General features: G+C 41.5%; 1 protein-coding gene across 1 annotated transcript in view; it reads left to right on the top strand.

Moving 5' to 3' along the window:
- The window catches only part of SLC1A1 (solute carrier family 1 member 1), a 70233-nt gene that overhangs the window by 28193 nt on the left and 22247 nt on the right, over nt 1–19793 (top strand). Inside the window, exon 2 of the mRNA XM_087822680.1 lies at nt 4645–4785. Within this exon, the coding sequence (XP_087678806.1) occupies nt 4645–4785 (141 nt within the window). The remainder of the gene's footprint in view (nt 1–4644; nt 4786–19793) is intronic.

Below are 19793 nucleotides of genomic sequence, written 5' to 3'. Positions count from 1 at the left end.
TTTGAAGAAATAATGGCAGAAAACTTCCCTAACCTGGTCAAGGAAAAAGTCACACAAGTTCAGGAGGCACAGAGAGTCCCAAGCAAGAAGAACCCAAAGAGGCCCACGCCCAGATACATAATAATTAAAATGCCAAAAATCCAAGACAGAGAATCTTAAAGGCAGCAAGAGAAAAGGAATCTGTTACCTACAAAGAAGCTTCCATAAGGCTGTCAGCTGATTTCTTATCAGAAACTCTACAGGCCAGAAGAGAATGGCATGAAGTATTCAAGGTAATGCAAAACAAGGATCTGAAACCAAGAATATGCTACCCATCAAGGCTATCATTCAAAATAGATGGAGAAATAAAGAGCTTCACAGACAAAAAAAGCTAAAGAAATTTGTCACCACCAAACCAGCATTGCAGGAAATATTAAAGGGACTGCTGTAATTAGAAGTAGAAATAGAAGCATTGCAAGGAGTGTTAAATGTTGTAATAAGAAGTTGAAATAGAGAGAATGAGAAACATAGGCATAAAGAAATAAAATTAATTAGTACCTACCAATACTAAGTACCTTAAATATAAATGTATTAAATGTCCCAATCAAAAGACAAAGGGTAGTTGAATGGATAAGAAAACAAGAGCCAAATATGTGCTGTTTACAAGAGGCCCACCTCAAAACAAAAGACACAGGCTGGAAAAAAAACTATAAAACTTCTGAATGACTTTAAAGGAGAGATTAACAGAAATACAGTCATAGTAGGGAACTTTAACACCCACTGACTTTACTGGATAGATCTTCAGACAAAAAAGCAACAAGAAAACTGTGACTCTAAATGACACACTAGATCAGATGGATTTAATTGACATTTACAGAACGTTCTACTCCAAAGTGGCAGAATAAGCATTCTCCTCAAGTGCACATGGGCCATTCTCAGAGATATACCACATGTTAGGACACAAAACAAGTCTCTACAAGTTCAAGAACATTGAAATCATATCAAACATCTTCTCAGACATTTACACGATGGAATACTATGCAGCTGTAAAAAAAAAAAAAAGAAGGATCCCTTACCCTTTGAGACAGCATGGTGGGACCTAGAGAGTATTATGCTAAGTGAAATAAGCCAGTCAGAGAAAGACAAGTATCACATGATCTTACTCACGTGTGGAATCTAACAAAATAAACCAATGAACAAAATAGATCCAGAGACAGAGAAGCATGGAACAGACAGGGATCTCAGAGGGAGGATGGGGGTGGGGGAGTGAGTGGGGAGAGATTAACATAAGAATTTATATGCATAGATGCATAGCCCATGGACACAGACAATAGTGGGGTGAAGGCCTGGGGGGAGGAGTGCAGGATGGAGGGGACCAATGGGGGGAAAAGGGGTACATTTGGAATACTTTCAAAAGTAAAGATAAATTTTTAAAAAACCCCAAAAAACCCCACACACATACATTAGAGTGAAGGCTGGGTATACATATGGCCTGGAAAATGGGGGTAAGGGATAAAGGAGTGGATAGGTTCGTAAAATTGTCCCTTTTTCTTTATTTTGATTGCCAGATTATTTCTTGAACAATAACTATATATAAACACTGTGTTGGTGGGAGAGGGGGGAAACACCCATTACCTCCAAGATAAGGCTATTGAACTAACAATTTTTGAGAAAACATGGGCATGAAGAGATGACATCTCCTCTTTTAAGCTTAAATTATTGAACACGAACTTAAAGGAGAAATCTCTAGCTGAAGTCTTAATTGCTTTCCTCCCTAGTTTCTTCATTTCCTGTTTTACCAATATTCTTAACATTTAGTGTAAGAACTGAAGAAAGCACGGCCAGCTTTCTTGGAGCTAATGAGCTGCTCCTATGATCCCATTTTAAAGTTGAGCACACCAAGGCTCAGAGATGATCACAGCATCTTGGGCATTAGGAGAGGACTTTGAAGGCATCTAATCCAACCCTTTTGCCCCTACTTCTAATCCCACCACTTGACAATTGGAAAAGATTAAAGTTATGGCCCATTTCCACACCTTGTAAGTGATGGAGCCAGAACTTGAGCCTGTCCTTCTAACGCCATGTTCTTCCCAAGCTGCCTGCTTGGGATCATCTTGCCTGTGTGGAGGAAGGCGGCCCAGGAATGAGTTCCTGGTGTTTTCGGGGGCTACAGAGGTCTAGGTAACAGTTTTACCTTCAGCAGGGCTTCCATGTGGGCCCTGCTGAAGGCCTTCATAGAGCTGTACCATTCAGGGAGGTTCTTGATCTTCTCTAGTTCTGGAAGTGGCCCTACCAGGTGAGTCTGACCTGTGCACCCCCAGACAGGCACTTATTCCCAGCAGCCTTTAGCTTTGGAGACCTCTCCATGCTCCATAATCCAGTCCAAGGTTCTGTCTCTGGAAAAGGGTAAGGAAGGTTATGCCCTGCGAAATCCTGACCTCATTCTGAAACCTGGAAAGTCTTTAAGTGTTTTTTCTTACCCAACATCCAATATTTCCAAACTTGAGACCAAAATAAAACACACCCATTTCCTAGGTGTAACTCCTAGCTGAGGTCATTCACCAGCCACTCCTGGGGATGGCATCTGTGACTCAGGGTGAATCTCCCAACTGTTTCTCTAGGTCTCAATTGATTTTTATATTCTTTTCAGTAAAAAAAAGAAAAAAGAAATACTGTAATACAATTTGTGATAACTCAAGCACAAGCTTGAGAGAGAGCTTTCATTACTAAATACAATAACCTATTTATAGTGCTTGTCACCTTTGATTGCTTTAAAATGACTCCTTGTGGTGACTTTATCTCTGCTATAAAAACCCGTATCTGGCTAAAGGCTGGAAAAGCAAGCACGTTTTCGTCTAACTGCCCTGCATTCATTTGGGGTAGAGATGATGAGAGGCATGGTTAATTGTTAGTAATGTAAACCCTAAGATTGGAGCGCTTTGGGTCCTTTGCTACTCAACAGAGTGCTTTTGTGACTGGTTTTTGAGCATAGACACATCTCCTTTATTTTTACATACAGAGCTAGCTTTGACATACAAGCCAGAAATTTACTGAAGCCGTGTAAATAGTATGAGAGAAAATGTCTGTCTGGTTGGTCTCTTTTTTTCTAAACATTGAGCATTACAGAGTATCCTTGTGGCATAATATAGGTGTGTTCCATATAGAGCAGCTGAACGTAGGCAATTTATTAAGTAGGAAGTGAGCACAAAAAGCTTTTCAAATTCGCTTAAAATATTTTGCATCTTAAGTGTATCTTAACCACTCAGGAGTCTCTAACACTAGGTTTTAAAATAAGAGCCAAATGGCATTGATAACAGAGTCTTTTTTTCTGTCTTAGCTGCAATTTTAGAAATGTTTATGTGTATATGTTTGTTCCCAAAATAATTTAAAGTGACTGATCAGAAATCAGTAATGAATGCACAAAACAGATCAGAGCAAAAGTAAAATAGGTGGGAATATACAATTAAGCTAAGAATAAAGTTACTACACAAATATATCTTATGAGGTTCATTTACTTGGTCTACTATTAGGTATGGGAAGTATACCTGAATTTAAATGAAAACTATAGTATTGATTATAAATCATCTCTCTCTTCATTGCCCTAGAGTTCTTAACTGTGCCCAAACTACTCTAAATTTTCACATTTATAAGGCAGCATATCCAGTGATAGCCTCGTTGAATCTTCGGGCTCCATAGTCATTTTCCTTCCAATTAGCATGTCATCCTCAGAAGCTGATGGAGGAAAAGAGATGTACTAGTCATCCCAGCCCTTTTTATTACTTGGTTAAAAAAAAGGGGGGTTGGAAAGGGAGGTATGTGGGGAGTGAGATGGGGTACAGCAGTTAGATGTTACTGGAACCATTTGGAAGAGAGTAAAGAAGAAATATTTAAAGTTTGTGATTATTAGTTATCAGTCGTCAAGCGGAAGGATTTCATGCAGACGCCTTGTTAAGGCAGGCTTTCAGAGAATGTGTGACATATCTTGACTTTGAACATTCCACTCCTTGCATAATCCTACACCTAAATGTCCAAGGTTGTCAGGATTAGGAACTTTGTAAAAAGCCTCTTGATCAGACAAACTTGAACATGTCATCATCTGGAAAGAACTGAAATTCAAAGCATTAGAGAACACAATTGTTCAACAATATGGTAAATATATCAAACCAACAGAATATTGTGTTCCTATTAAAATTATAAAAGTTGCATAAACGGAAGAGTTTTTTTAAAAATTATAAAAGAGTAATTATGATAAAAATAGACAATGAAAACATGTAAACTGTAAAATACAAAAAGCATCTAGATGAATAAGTGTGGTGTGTAAAAACAAAATAGTTATATTGGGTTGACTAAGATGGTTATTTTCTTTCACACAATATTTTTTGATATTTTGTCATTATAATAAATGTGACTGAAGGAGAAGAAAAGAAATTAAAACAAGTTTTTCAATGTGAAGAATATTTTTTATAGATTTACCAAATAACATGTACTACTTCCTACTCATTAAAATGTGATTTGGTTTTAAAGTCTAAAATTTACAGACTTGAGAGATTATCTAAACTGTTTCTCTTGCCATTAAAATTGGCATTTGGGGGGAGTATTTTTCCATTGAAATTTATACAGGAGAGCTCAGCAATGTTCTTTTTCCCCCATCTTTGTTTTCCTTAGGGATTGCCTTAGGAGTCTTGGTTCGAGAATACAGCAAGCTGTCTAATCTGGAGAAGTTCTACTTTGCCTTTCCTGGGGAAATCCTGATGAGGATGCTGAAACTCATCATTTTGCCATTGATTGTATCCAGCATGATCACAGGTACCTTGAGACACCCCACGTTCCCTATGATTATTTCAGGAGCCGTTACTTAAATTTTTCTTTTCTAACTATGGAAAAAATCAAAATGTGTTTTATGCATCACACACACACACACACACACACACACACACACTCACTCTCTCTCTCTCTCTCTCTCTCTCTCACCTTACTTGGAAAGTGTATAATTGCTTGAGTGGAAATATTTTATTAATCACAAAGTGGCATTGCTTCGTGCCGTTGCTCTGCCGATGGTACTGTTCACCATAGCGCAAATCTTCATTTGACCATTTTCAAACATATTATAAATAAAACTCTATCCAGGGCACAGAAGTTTAAAAAAAAAAAAAAAGGCAAGTTTTTTCCCTGAAATGTCAGCCAGTGTTCTCAGGCTAAATGTGTTGTCAGTTTTAATCACTTCTCCGTAGCTCGCTTGCTTGTCTCCCGCTGCAGCTGTCCGCCCCGCCCCCCAGCTGCTGCCTTCGGGCCTCTTCCCCTGCCCCGCACCCACCTGCACTCCCCAGAACTCAGAACTTGCCACATACCTGCCCTGCAAACTGGCCCCGGGCACCAGCAGCCACATCCTGTGGGACAGGTTCAATTATAGGTTTGCACCAGATTTTAAAAGCCTAGTATTTTTAAACCTAAACTTGAGACACAGTTAACTTTGGAAATTATTTTTCCCTATTGATCATTATATGGCAGGTTCCCTTCAAAGAGCAAGCTCCCTTATGTATATGGAGATTAATCTGGTTTACAGAAATATTATTGTCTGGGTCTGATAGGTTTCCCTGTGCATTTCATAGTTTCTTGTACTTACCTGAATTCTGGCAAGAAGCAAAATGTGACATGACAATCTACATGCTGTCTGCTTGAAAAACAAGGCTTTATATAGCTATGCAATTAGGGTTTTTTTATTTTATTTTTCAATTACAGTTTATATTCAATATTATTTTATATTCTTTTCAGGTATACTGAATAGTGGTTAGACAGTCATGTTAGGATTCTTGACATGTCCTTTTCTGGAACATTTTTCTCCGTTGCCACTAAAGAGACCCGAGACTGATCTATGTAGAGTACTGGATGTTGGCTGGGGAAGGAAGGGTAGGTGTCAGGATCCATTGCGTTCAGCAGTTGCATTGCTTCAAGAGCTGTAGATTTGGCCATTGGACTTTTCAAATGCCAGACGAATCTGGCTAGAATCCTTTGGGTGCCTTGTTCTTAAATGGTCTTGGTGTTGTTGGCTTATTATAAATCTAAAAAGAGAATTTAATTATTTTTACTTATGAACTTAATTGTTTTAAAATTCCTGGCTTCTTTTAGGCCCTGTAGCCTGAGGGCAAAATCAACAGACCAGTTGTTGGTGCCATCTAATGTTTATTTATTTAACTTGAAATTATTGTAAGCATTTTAAATTTGGAAGGTTTCACCCTGGCACGGTGGCTCAATTGGTTGAAGCATTTGTACTGTACACCAAAAGGTTGTGGGTTCAATTCCCAGCCTGGGCACATATTTCAGTTGTGTGTTCCATCCCCAGTTGGGAAGCACACAGGAAGCACCCAATCACTGTTTCCCTCTCCCTCTCCCCCTCTGTCAAATCAATAAAGAAAACAACATATCCTCAGGTAAAGATTAAAAAATATAATAATAAAGTTTGGAAGATTTCATGTAAGCATCTAAGTTTCTAGCGTTCTCTGAAAAAAGTTAAGATTAGGAAACACTGAACTTATGTTCCCACACACCAACAGTGGTGTGGAGCTGAAAGACAGCTACTCTATCTAGTTGGAGTGAATGCATTTCAAGATACCACAGTCTCCACCACTCCCTATTGCCTAATACCTCATCCACTTCACTCATTTACATTAATCTCTGGCTCCTGTAAGCACTGCCATTACAACCCTTTAGAATTTTTTCCATATCAAAGACTCTAATCTTTTCCTTAGGCTCCTTTGAAAACATGATGAAAGCTTTGGACTCTCTACCAGGAAAAATATTCTCAGTTGTACATATATTCTGTATTTTGCATGCAGTTGCACAAGGTTCATAAACCACTTGATGATCAATACTATTTAAATCTTGTGTCTATAGAGGAAAGTATGTAAGGTTATCCAAATTAGACAGCAAATCCAAAACTCATGCAGTCAGCCACGTTTTAGAAGAAAAGGTAATACATGTAGGAATATACTAGTTGTATAATATTAGATGTTTGAAAACATGTACTGTTCTTGGCAGTCAGTAAATAGTAAGATTTTTGCAGTTTGGCTGTTTTGGTGCTACTTAGCCTTGCATATAATCTAGGAAATAATTTACAACCTTCAGCATTCCAGTCACATAACCCAGATGTTTTTTGTAGCTATAGCACAGGTCTGGTAATTTCTACATCTTTCCTTCACAATCCCCAGCAGTTAAATAGGACTTAGAGAGCAGAACCACTAGCCATACCTTTGACGTGGAGCAATAAAATGGCCAAAGACTCAAGGGACATGAACAAAGCAGGATAGGAACAATGATGCCATATTCATGTTTTAAACTGTCAGACTAAAAGGAAAAAGTAATAATACTGGTGTTGGCAAGGTTGTGGGAACATCGGCTCAATCATACATTTTTGGTCACTGTATAAATTGAAACAACTTTCTGGGAAGCAATTTGGAAAATGTTCTGATCTTTCCATTTAGTAATTCTGCTTCTTGGGATTTATCATAAAGAAATAATCAGAGATATATTCAAAGATTTAGGTACAAGGAAGTTCATGGTAGCATTTTCTTTATCATAGTGATAAATTATAAGCAGTCTCAATGTATGTTATACTCTTAAGTTAGGATTCCATACAAGTATTAAAAACCTTGTTTTAGAAACATATTTAATGACACACTTGGGTTATTGGAACTGGGAAAGGCATTTTTTAAAAGTATATATATTCATTTACTCTTAAGCAGCTGTATGCCTGGAAACCAGCCCACATCCTCTCGTGGAAAGAACTGTGCCCTGTGCCTCCCTGAAATGGGATTCAGTTTAATTCAACAGACACTTTTAATTCCAACTGTGTAAAAACAGACTAACAGAAAAGCACCTATGAGAGGATGAGGTTCCTGCCACCCCCTGGTCATGGACCCCAGGTCTTCTAGCCAAGTCCATGCGTCCCATCTTGGGCCATAAGTTATAGGAGTTGAAGATGCACATATCACCTGGTTGTACAGCTCACTGTTAGGCAGCTAAGAGCGCTTAATGTCAGTGTCAGCTGTGAGGGAAAGAATGCGTGCTTTTCTTGAAACATCGGTGGTTTCGTATACACTTCAGCCTCTTTAAAAATTGCCGTTTCAAAGTGGCTTATAAACTTAAAACTCCATATAGGCCGAGAATGAGCATCTTGCCTCATTTGCCATATCTGGAACCATTGGGCTCTGCCTGCATTTCAAGGAGCACCTCTTTTCTCTTTCCTCAGCCTTATTTAGGAACCAAGAAAATAAGATGGCCTAAGCAGTTTTGCACACATGAAGCAAACATTTCCCTAAGACCACCAAGAAATTTGTGTTGAGTTAGAACACAGCTATTGAAGCCAAAGGACTTAATTATATTAATTGGATTTCTATGATGCCTTTAGTCCAAAGGAGGGGGGACACAGTGTATCAGGAAGGGAACGTGCCACTTGGAACAGTAATAAAAGGAAAAGTGGCAAGAGATAAATATGCCCTGCTTCAGTCTCTCTGAGATAGTAAAGCCTGGGGAATCCACCAGGCTTTCCTTCTGCCTGAACTGGTACTAGACTGGTTCACAGCTCTGTCTGACTATGAATTAACCTAATTTTGTTTCTTTAAAAAAAAAACTAAGTAACCTAGCAGGGATTCTAAGGATTCTCTTATGTGTTGAATGCATGGACATGGAAGACTACTCATTCATTCGTTGATCTCGATGGCCCAGGCTCTGTGCTAGGCACACAGATATAAAGAAGTCCTGTCCCACAAGAAAGGGAGAGTACATTGCAATGCTGCGTGATAAGTGCTTTGTGGGGATGAGTACAGCAGAGGGGACAGTGAGGTGGAGTTTTGAAGAAAATATAGAAATCAGGTGAAGTGGGATGGGTATTCCAGGCAGAAGAAAATAGCAAAAGGCATGGCATCTTGGGAGGACAGTGAGGCTTTAACTGGAATGCTGGAAACATGGGGAGGAGGAGTGGAAATGAAAGGTGAGCATGTGGCCTCACGAGGTTATATGCCTTCCTGAGGGGCCTGGACTAGAGCATGGAGGCATGGGGAAGCAAGTTATAGCAGTGACTCCCCACTGTGCCGTTCTCTCCAAAAGGTCACTGTGAGCAATCTTCATGTGGGGAAGGATTTTTAAAGAAAAAAAACTCAATGGGACTTGGTAAAGGTGGTCAGGCTGACTTTATTCAGGCCCACTGTGATAGGTACAGGGATCACTGTGATGGGATTTCACAGTGGGGAGAGGTACTGGGCTCAACTCAATGAATACAGCATGAGCAAGAAGGAATTTGATGGCCACCGGGCAGGGGAGGGGGATCCGTGGATGGATTACTAAGAGGAAGCATTGGGGGTAAGGAGGATTCTGGCTCAGCTGACCTAAGCTGATTCTTGCTGAAGGCAAGGCTAGAGTAATCAGACATCACATAGGAGATGGTGGATAAGGAGCCTGATTAGATATCAGTAGTGATCAGATATGAAGGGTGGAGGGTTCTAATTAAGTTGACTAGCAGGGTTCTTGCAAAAACTAGATTTTACAAGGAAGTATAAATGAGCCTAGGAGAAAGCTCAGAAGCCTGACTAAATTTTGGTCAAGCAAAGAACCTTTGTTAGTATCAATAGACATAGATAGAAGGGCAAGGAAGACTAGTGATTAAGACTGCAGCCACAGACTGCCCAGGTTTGAATCCTGGCTTTGCCACTGACTAGCTGTGAAACCGTGAACCAATTACTTGTCCTCAAATGTAAAATAGGGAAATGACGGTACCATGTCACGTAACAGTGATGCATTTGAAGTGCTATCTACTTCTTTAATCTTCTGTGTAATACTGTCAAAAGTGTTGACATAAGAAACGTCCAAACCTGCAGAGAATTTCTGTAAAAGTTTATTTGAACCGAAATCAATGACAATTTCCAGGAAGTAAGATCTTAAATGCCCCCAGAGAATGACGGTTTTGCAGTTTCTCTCTCAAGGTCATTATGTTTCTTTCAAAGATGTGTTAACCCAGGTGCACAAAAACATTGGACAGGGCTTGCGTAAGGCAAAGATGAGTCTTTCATTGAAATAGTTATATGCCTGGGACGTCACTACTACCGTGACCTGCCTGGTTAGGAATTTATGATCAGATCACCCTGTGAGGTTCCTTCCATGGAACCTGTTTTTCTTTCATTCACAGAAGTTTCAAGGAAGTCCGTGCATTGGCATTAGAAGCTACAGGGCCAGGGTTAGAATTGAGCCACACACACAGGTGTGCACACAATGCACCCATTCTGGAGATAAAAACAATATAAAAACACTTGCTTTGCCACTGGTTTATGTTCACCAGCATTCAGGTAGCTTCTACCCAGAAGCCAGTGCTACCAGTTATTGGCTTTTTTCATGTTTTAATTTATCTTCATTGTTGAAAACGTTACAAATGTCCTCCTTTCTCCCCTCATTGATCCCCTCCACCCTGCACCCCCCCCCCCACTCCAGACCTTCACCACACTATTGTCTGTGCCCATGGGCTATGCATCTATACATATAAGTTCTTATGTTAATCTCTCCCCACCCACTCACCCACCCCGACTTCCCTCTGAGATTCGTCAGTCTGTTCCATGCTTCTATGTCTCTGGATCCATTTTGTTCATCGATTTATTTTGTTCATTATATTCCACATATGATTAAGATCATGTGGTACTTGTCTTTCTCTGACTGGCTTATTTCACTTAGCATAATGCTCTCCAGGTCCCACCATGCTGCCTCAAACGGTAAGGGATCCTTTGTTTTTACAGCTGCATTGCATTCCATGGTGTAAATGTCTGAGAAGATGCTTGATATGATTTCAGTGTTCTTGAACTTGTAGAGACTTGTTCCGTGTCTTAACATGCGGTCTATCTTTGAGAATGCCCCATGTGCACTTGAGAATGTATATTCTTCTGCAGCTTTGGGGTGAAATGTTCTATAAATGTCAATTAAATCCATCTGATCTAGTGTGTCATTTAGAGTCACTGTTTTCTTGTTTAATTTTTGTCTGAAAGATCTATCCAGTAAAGTCAGTGGGTGTTAAAGTTCTCCTACTGTAACTATATTTCTGTTGATCTCTCCTTTAAAGTCCTCCAGAAGCTTTACGGCCTTTTCTCCAACTTGTGTGAGTCTTTTGTTCTGAGGTGTGTCTCTCATATATTTGGGTCTTGTTTTCTTTCCACTCAGCTGGCCTATGTCTTTTAATTGGGATATTTAATCTATTTATATTTAAGGCTATTATTGATAGGTACTTATTTATTGCCATTTTATTTCTTTATGCCTATGCTTCTCTTTCTCTCTATTTCAACTTCTTATTACAACAGTTCCTTTAACATTTCTTGTAATGCTGGTCTGGTGGTGATAAATTCCTTTAGCTGTTTTTTTGTCTGTGAAGCTCTTTATTTCTCCATCTATTTTGAATGATAGCCTTGATGGGTAGCATATTCTTGGTTTCAGATCCTTGCTCTTTATTGAATACTTCATGCCACTCTCTTCTGGCGTGTAGAGTTTCTGATAAGAAATCAGCTGACAGCCTTATGGGAGCTCCTTTGTAGGTAACAGATTGCTTTTCTCTTGCTGCCTTTAAGATTCTCTCTTTGTCTTGAATTTTTGGCATTTTAATTATGATGTGTCTGAGCATGGGCCTCTTTGGGTTCTTCTTGATTGGGACTCTCTGTGCCTCTTGAACTTGTGTGACTTTTTCCTTGACCAGGTTAGGGAAGTTTTCTGCCATTATTTCTTCAAGCATCTTCAAACAGGTTCTCTAACCCTTGCTTATTTTCTAGATCTTCTGGCACTCCTATGATATGAATGCTGTTACATTTCATATTGTCCCACAACTCCCTTAAACTGTCATCCTATTTTTTAATTCTTTTTTCTTTTTGGTTCTCTGATTGAGTGATTTTTTTTCTATCCTGTTTTGTAATTTGCTAATCTGATCCTCAGCTCCCACTAATCTGATATTTATTCCTTCCAATGTATTTTTTATTTCTACTGTGTCATTCTTAATTTCCTTCATAGTTTCCATTTCTTTTCTCATGCTGTCGAGCATCCTTATGATCAGTATTCTGAACTCAATATCTGATAGATTGCTTATCTCCATTTCATTTAGCTATTCTTCTGGAGAATTCTTTTTTTCTTTCACTTGGGGCTTGTTTTTTCTCTCCCCACTTTGGCTGCCTGTTAAGATTTGTTTCTATGTATTAGGTAGATCTTCTAGGGCTCCCAGTCTTTTGGACGGTCTCTGGTGCACGCCAATGTCAAACGTTGTTTGTAACTGACCTTGAACACCCTGTTTGAAGCTTTCCACACTTCACAGTTTGTGGTTCCCTCTGCTGGGGCTGGGTGCATTTGGAAAGGACCAAGATGCTCACCAAGGTCTACTTTCCCAAGCCCTGGGTCCTGAACCAAATAAGGCAAAGACTTAAAGCACCCAGAGGCTGATTGTTATTCAGTCTCTTAATGCGTCTCAGGCTGTAGGAACTCCACAGGCTGAGGTGGGAGGATTTCAGTGGGTGGGGCAATTGCCTCGTCTCCTGGCAAAAGCTGCTTAGATGGTAAATGTCTGCCTGAGAAAGGCTTCCTCTGCTTTATGGGGGAATGACTCAGCGTAGGAACCCAGATAGCTGCCCTCTGAACTCTATCCCCCAAGCCAGCACCTCTGGGTTCTCCTCATACAGCTCTAGTCCATTTGCCCTCCCTCCACCAGAGCCCAAGGTGAGTGGCTGCACAATTGGCCCTTTAAGAGGGTGCCTGCATTTCCAGCTGTCTCTCCCTGGCAGATAGAAACCCTGTTGCTTTTCACAGCCAGATGTTATGTGGGCCCCTTTCTCAGTTCTGGTGCTCTGGCTGGGAAGCCCAGCTTGGGGTTTAGGCCCCAGAGTCCTCAGTGGGAACCCCCACAGCTGAGATCTCCCTCCGGACCTTCAGCTGCTGCCTGTGCGAGCTCAGCCAGCCCTCTTGCGCCTCTGCACTTTCTACCAGTTTCTATGCCGTCTCTGCTTTACATCCTTGGTGATGAGGGTGCTCTCCAGATGGTGTTGAGTTGATTATTCAGGATGGTTTTTCTATATTTTAGTTGTAATTCCAGCTTGGTTCTGGGAGAGTGTCAGTGTAGCTTCCACTCAGTCCACTGCCATCTTGGAATCTCAGTGTGCTACCAGTTTATAAGGAAAAGCAAAGAGAGAGCTCAGTAAGAACTAGGTTGTGGTTAAAACCCAGAAATGTGTCACTGAGCTCTTAGCTATCCTGATGTCAAAGCATTCCTATGAGCTCTGAAGGGAATGGCTGAGTTCCCCAGATCCTCTGAGGTATGTTTAATGCTCATATTTAGACACTAAGCTTCCTCTAACAGCTCATGTGATCTTCTAAGAAATTGGTTCCAATGCAAATACCAGGACGCTTTGTGGTATTGAAAAAGTGTTCAAACAGCTCCCCAGACTGCTGAGGAAGCAGGAAGCCAGCCTCCTGCCCATTGGCATGTTTTGAACATCAAATGTGGACCTGATGACAGAGGCTGCAAAGTCACCTTTAGTTGGTTCTGCCTGAGGACCAGGTTATTTTGTTTACTTCACAGAATAGTTTATGCTAGTGATATAACTACTTTAAGGGACTTATTTGTATTAATGTCTCTTAAAAAAAAAAAAAGATGTCGTAGATAAAACGTGCACAGAAATATATTTTGCATGCTCCCTGCTGCCTTTCCTCTCCCCTTTTACCATCCCAGGTAAAATCCAAGCTGCAGAGATTTTCCTGTGCCCTGGATTAGCACAGTGAGATCATATCCAGCCTTGTTTTCCCAGTCAGTGACCCTGTTTGTTGGGTAGGATCTTATCTCCATCTTTAGAGATAAGGAAACAAGAGGTGTTGAAGAGAAACTAAGCTGCTTTTGCAAGATCACACAGACCCTACGGGCAGCACCTGGGACTGACACAGTCTCGTGTTCCATTCAGGAACATTCTGCTGCCCAGGGACCAGACCCTGGGAAGAGGGGCCCTGGGGGCAGGCAGCTACATAACTAAGCAGGTTATTCATTCGGTCCACACTTGTTAATCCAGCTTCTCTGTGTGCGGGGCACTGAGGACACATTGGTGAACAGGCAGATATCTAGGTCTCCTACCGTCAAGGAGCTTATGAGAAAAACAGGTGTTAAATGAACCCAATGATAAAATGTGAAACATGACACAAACAAGGTGCAAGTGAGGAAAACAGAGGAGCTTGGTGCATCTTCGAGACTCAGGGAAGGGCTCTGAGGAAAGGACTTGAAAAGTAGCCAAATGAAGTGTGGGGAAAAGTTGTCCAGCAGAGGTAGGAGCCTGTGCAAAAGCCTCAACGTGGTAGGGAGCTCTGTGGGCTCCAGAGGGTTGGAGGAGGTGACAGGAAGGTGGCACCAGCTGACGCAGGGAGGCGGGCAGGCGCCCTTCCTGCAGGGTCCTGTTAGGCGGATTAAGGATTTTCTGTTTTAAGTACCACTGGAGGTTTATACGTGCATGTGAAATGGCCTGATTTTTGTTTTTAAAAGATTTCTTTAGTGACCACGTGATGAAGGCATACAGAAGGATTAGGGAGGAAAGTGTGAGAATGAATGAGCTGACACTTGTTAAGTGCCTTTCATTTGCTCAGTGACACACTTCATATTGATCATTTCATTCAGGAATATTGGAGGCTATTTACTGAGTACAAATTAGGTGTAAGCACTGTGCTAGGCATGTTACAGATATTATTTCTAATCCTCACAACAGCTGTACAAGATGAGGTTGTCCACTTGCTCCTCACAATTCCCCTTTAGGATGTAGAGGCATTTGAAACCTCCATTTGATAGTTGACGAAACAATCTGGTAGGAGAAGGCTGGGATTTGAGCCCAGTCTGTCCCACCAAAGCCAGTGCTTGTTTCTCCCCATGTCAGTGACCTCTCTGTGGGTGAGAGAGACAGGAGTCTTCTGGATATGAGGATGCAACAGTGAGTTTCCTGGATGTTGTATCCATTCACAATTATGAAGCATCATCAGATACCAGATCAAAAAGCAAAACTTCCAGTAACACTTAGTTCCAACACCGTAATGGCAATGTGGAGAGATTTTCACGAAAACTTTGTTCTCCAGTGGGTGGTAAGCTTCATCAGAGAGCTCTTGGAGGAGTCTTTTGCTCTCGAGTGTTTGTTTTCAAAACATGCTATTGTTTAGCCCTTGGCAACTGCTTCCTTTGTAGTGTTTTTATAAAAAGTCCAAATAGATTATTACTGTTTTGGCGAGGAGCCAGCACCTCAACTCATCAGAGCCTCTTCCCAGGGTGAAAAAGCAAGTGTGGTTTCCTAAAGTAAAGAGCTAGCGGGTACCCCTAACTTCCGAGGACGACCTTGGATTGTGTCCCTTTTACTGGGACACACCAGCCCCAGAACCATCCCTGAATACAGAATGCACAGGTGCGAATTGATAGCCTGGGAGTAAGGTGGGGGTCAATGGATGGCAACTACTAAGAGGAAACATCAGAGGTAAGGGCTTATGTGCCCGAGCAGGATACTTGTTGAAGACAGGCCAGGGTGGTCAGATATCTGATAATCTGATCAGATATGGAGGGTGATCAGAGACCAAGGCGAGGGGGTTCTGGTTAAACTGACTTAAGGTTCTTACTAAAAGTAGATTTTGCAAGGAGGTGTAGATGGGCCTAGGAGAAGGTTCAGAAGCCTGACTAAAGTGTGGCCGAGCAAAGAATCTTCTCCAGAATCCTGCTCATCTCTTTCTGCCCAATTCAGGTGTTCCCTCCGTGGTAGGCACCTCAGCCTGGGGCACCTCTGGCTGCTCTGACAGTTTATAATCCCTGCCCTCTGCACCAGTGGTCTGCAAAGCATCCAGTTTTAAAACTGGATGGAAAAGATGCAGTTTTTTTAACTTCCTATTTGTCACAGATCAATAATCTTTGTAAACTATAATAAAAATGAATTACCAGAAAAAGATATAAACACAAAGACATACAGAATGCCAGCCATATTTTTTATTATATTCAGTAGCATGAATTACTGTCCGGTTGCTGTAAACAGTTTTGAACATTTACCTTTGATCCTGTCACACCTGCTTGTTAATATTTTAATGCACAGTCCCCTCTCCTTCAATTCTCAGAGGGAGAGTATCAGGTCCCAGAAGAAAGGAGGCCTGGGAGTGGACTATACAGAGAGGTGGTTCCTCAGGCATAAGGCAAGGCCTGCAAACAAGAAAACCAGGTTGCTGTTGAGAGTAAATCCCCAGGATAACGCATGGTGATGTTTCACCTGCTTGGTACTAAGGTGGGCATGTCACCTGACCGTCCCCAGTAAGTGATGGGAGTCATATTCCTAACCCTTGTGTCACACTGGCTCTCCCCACGTGCTCAGTTTCTAGACCAGCCCTGCCCAATACAGCCTCTCTGCCTGTGCTGTCCATGGCAGTAGACACAGCCTGCATGTGACTGCTGAGCACTTGGAAGGTGACTAGTGTGACTGAGGAACTGATGGGCGCCACCTTCAGAGTCCTATGTCCTATAAGGTACCATTCACATGACAGTATCCCTCAGACTAGACCACACATTCTCAACAGGAGCAGTGTCGCTCCCAAGGCAACCAGAGCTGGTTTGGGGGATTAAGGGATAGAAACTTACTCCTTTTATGTAAAAAGTACATGAGAACATTTAGTACATAAATACATGGAAAGTTTGTGTGTGGTATTAAAATTTAATGGGGGTGGCCATTAGGAAAAAAATTGTCTGGAAGTGGGGCGTGGGGTGGAGTACACAATAGTGAAAAGAGGGAGGGAAGCCCTGAGATGCTAAACAAACGTGTTCCCACGTGGAGGCCTGTCATGGGTGGTCGCCCTGGAAACCAACCTGCCTGTACCTGTGGTTTCTAAGGAGACTACCTGCCCAGTTCCGAATCTCAGACACGTGTGGACCTTTGGAATGAGCTCACTTTGTAAGAACACTGCCCATAAAAAGTGCAGCTCTTTCCCTTCACGTGGAAAGCATTGAGCACAAAACTCACCGATCACCTTATTGAGTGCACTGGGGACCAGAGAAGGAGCCACCTCAGGCCTTAGAGCAATATGGTCAGAGCAGAGATGGAAACGCATACCAGGAGCTGGTGGTCACCTTCATTCTCTCCCCTGCCTTTGTGCTGGCAAAGCAGAGAGGGGTCCTTGTCATGGAGTCAAGCTTGAGTTTGTTCTTTCAGTGTTGTTGAGCACCCACTAAGTGCTGGACCCTCTGGGAAGTCTAGAGATTACGCTGTCCAGTATGGTAGGCATCACTCACATGCGACTGTTTAAGTGGAGGTTAATTAAAATTCAGTTTCTCATTCATACTAGCCACATTTCAGGGGTTCACTGGCCACTTGTGGCTCGTGGCTACCGCAGTGGACAGCACAGAGGACATGTCCATCATCACGGGAAATTCCATTGGGCAGCGCTGGAGTAGAACTTAGTAGCATGTGGATAGAGCCAGTATGACACAGTGTTAAGAACATGGCTTTTGGGGTCAAACTTGGGTTTGGGATCCTGGCTTCATCATTCACCAGCTGTAGGACCATGGCATGTTACTTAGTCTTTCTGAGCCACAGCTTTCTCTTCTATAAAATGGGAAGAAGAATGCCTGACCTCACAGGGTTATAGGATAATTAAAGGCAATGCACTCAGCGTTGTCGCTGCTCAATACAGTGTCTGATGTCATTCTTATCACCATCAGTGTATGATGATCCTCACCATCATTGTTATTATTGGCAGCTGGGGTGTTTCTGCCATCCACACAGGCTTTTTATATTCAAGTTAAGTTCAGTAATGTTCCTATTATAGAGGTTTTCAAAGATTAGGCTGTTTCCCTGCATATGTTCTTTCCCTCTCTGACGGTCACTGCCCCTATTCTCAACATCCCGTTATAAATTGTCCAAAAGCTTGGATTTGGGGCCAGCTCTGCCCTCAATTAGAGATGACTGGGGAGGTAGAGGGCAACTCTAGAGAGGTGGAGAAGTACATTATTGATTTGAATACATTTCTGATATGTCCAGGAGAATTGTAGGACTAAGGTAAATTTGAGGAATGGAAAACAAAGCCCTTCCTGAACATAGCTGCAAGGTAATTGCTATACTCCAGCAGGGAAGAGGTGTCTGATTGCTTTGGGGTATGTATTTGTTTAAAATATTTCCACCAAGAATCTCATTAGTATGAGATTTGTTGTTGTTTCTGCCTTTTATTGGCAGGTGGGTCCTGGAATAGCAGAGGCACCAGCCCTTGGCCAAATCATTAAGACAAATTTAGACATACTAACATATGCTAGAAACAGTTCCCCACGTAGATTTAATTTGTTTCACTGCTGGAAGAAAATCCTGAGAGGACATGAAATACGTACCCTAGAACAGTTCTGCAACCACCCTGTGAGCCTTTCACTTATCAGCATCTTAGGAGCTAGAAGCTGCCTAAATTGTACATCTGACAAGGACCAATATATCTGAAAATACATCTTCTGTTAGGTCAGGGATACAGGCACTTATACAGGTGACTCAGTTCTGTTAATTTGATTTTCTTGTTTTTTTAACCTACTTATTGTTATAAATAATTGTTATGATTGTTTATCAGAATAATGTACAGAGCTCTAAATTGGAATGGGCACATTTTGTAGTCCTGTAATATACTTAGCAAACTTCTATGTTTGCATTATTGTTTGCTCTTTTTTTAAGAGACCAAAACTAAATATGAAATAGTCCACTTTTTTCTGAATTGTGGCCTTCAGTGTCTCTTAATTTGTTGTCGTAGTTGTTTCTTGCAGAATTGTTATTCTTCATTGTCTTACCATTAAGAGAAGAAAGTCTTCTGAGCACACCAAACTGCATTTTTCCCAAAGAAAGAGAATAGCATCTATTATCATGGTTATTCCAGGATGTGACCGTTGCAATATGCCCATTGTACATATATATGGCCATTGCACAACCTTGTCCCAGAGGTTGGTGAATGGGCCCTTAACAGTAGCCTGGGGTGGCTGTTAAAGAAGCCAGAGCCCCTTCTCTCAAAATATTACCTTCCAAAGAAGCAGTCAACAGCCAGAGGAGTGATGTGTTTAGAGTGAGAGGTGATAGCTTCCTTATAGGTTTTTCCTGTATTAAATATGTTCAATTATATGTGAGGAGCATAATCTTCCAGTCACTTAAAAAATGGACAGGCCTTTTATAGTGTGGGGAGTGAATATAAAAGCTACTTGTCGAGTTGATAGCCTACAGGTTTACTACCTTTTCCCTGGGGCTGCTTCGTGACAACCTCTTCATTTTTCCTGCCGTCCTGTACTTCAGGTTTTGCAAACAGTATGGCACAACTCATGCGTGTTGTAGGCTCAAAAAATCATTTTCTTTGGTCATGATTTGAGTCAGAATGTGACTCTCTTTTTGGAAACCAGGCAGGGTAGTCTGGAACCTCCAAGTGACAGGTTGCTGAAAGATGGTTTGGCTGCTTCTCTGTCCCACAGAGAAGCCGTCTGAGTAGAGAGCTGCATCACTGACTCCATTTATACGAATGTCTTTGATGGAGGGCAAGGCCTTCTAGCGAGGAGGGGTGCATGCCTTCCACCTCTGCAGCTATCCTTAGCATTCTAGAAACCCTTGCAAGTCCAGGCAACATTCAATAATTTATTGGCATTAAAGACCATTTAAAACTCCATCTAACAATGTGGCCATACATCTCTTAAGTCACCTGTGCTCTCAGAAATTTTTATTTATTTCCTGCCTCTATAAAATGGAAATTTTTAGCTCTGGCCGGTATGGCTCAGTTAGTTGAGCATAGTCCCATGCACTGAGGGGTCA

This window comes from Miniopterus natalensis, chromosome 12, assembly GCF_054644295.1.
Source record: "Miniopterus natalensis isolate mMinNat1 chromosome 12, mMinNat1.hap1, whole genome shotgun sequence".
Classification (NCBI taxonomy): Eukaryota; Metazoa; Chordata; class Mammalia; order Chiroptera; family Miniopteridae; genus Miniopterus; species Miniopterus natalensis.
This window is presented reverse-complemented; position numbering and strand designations above follow the sequence as displayed.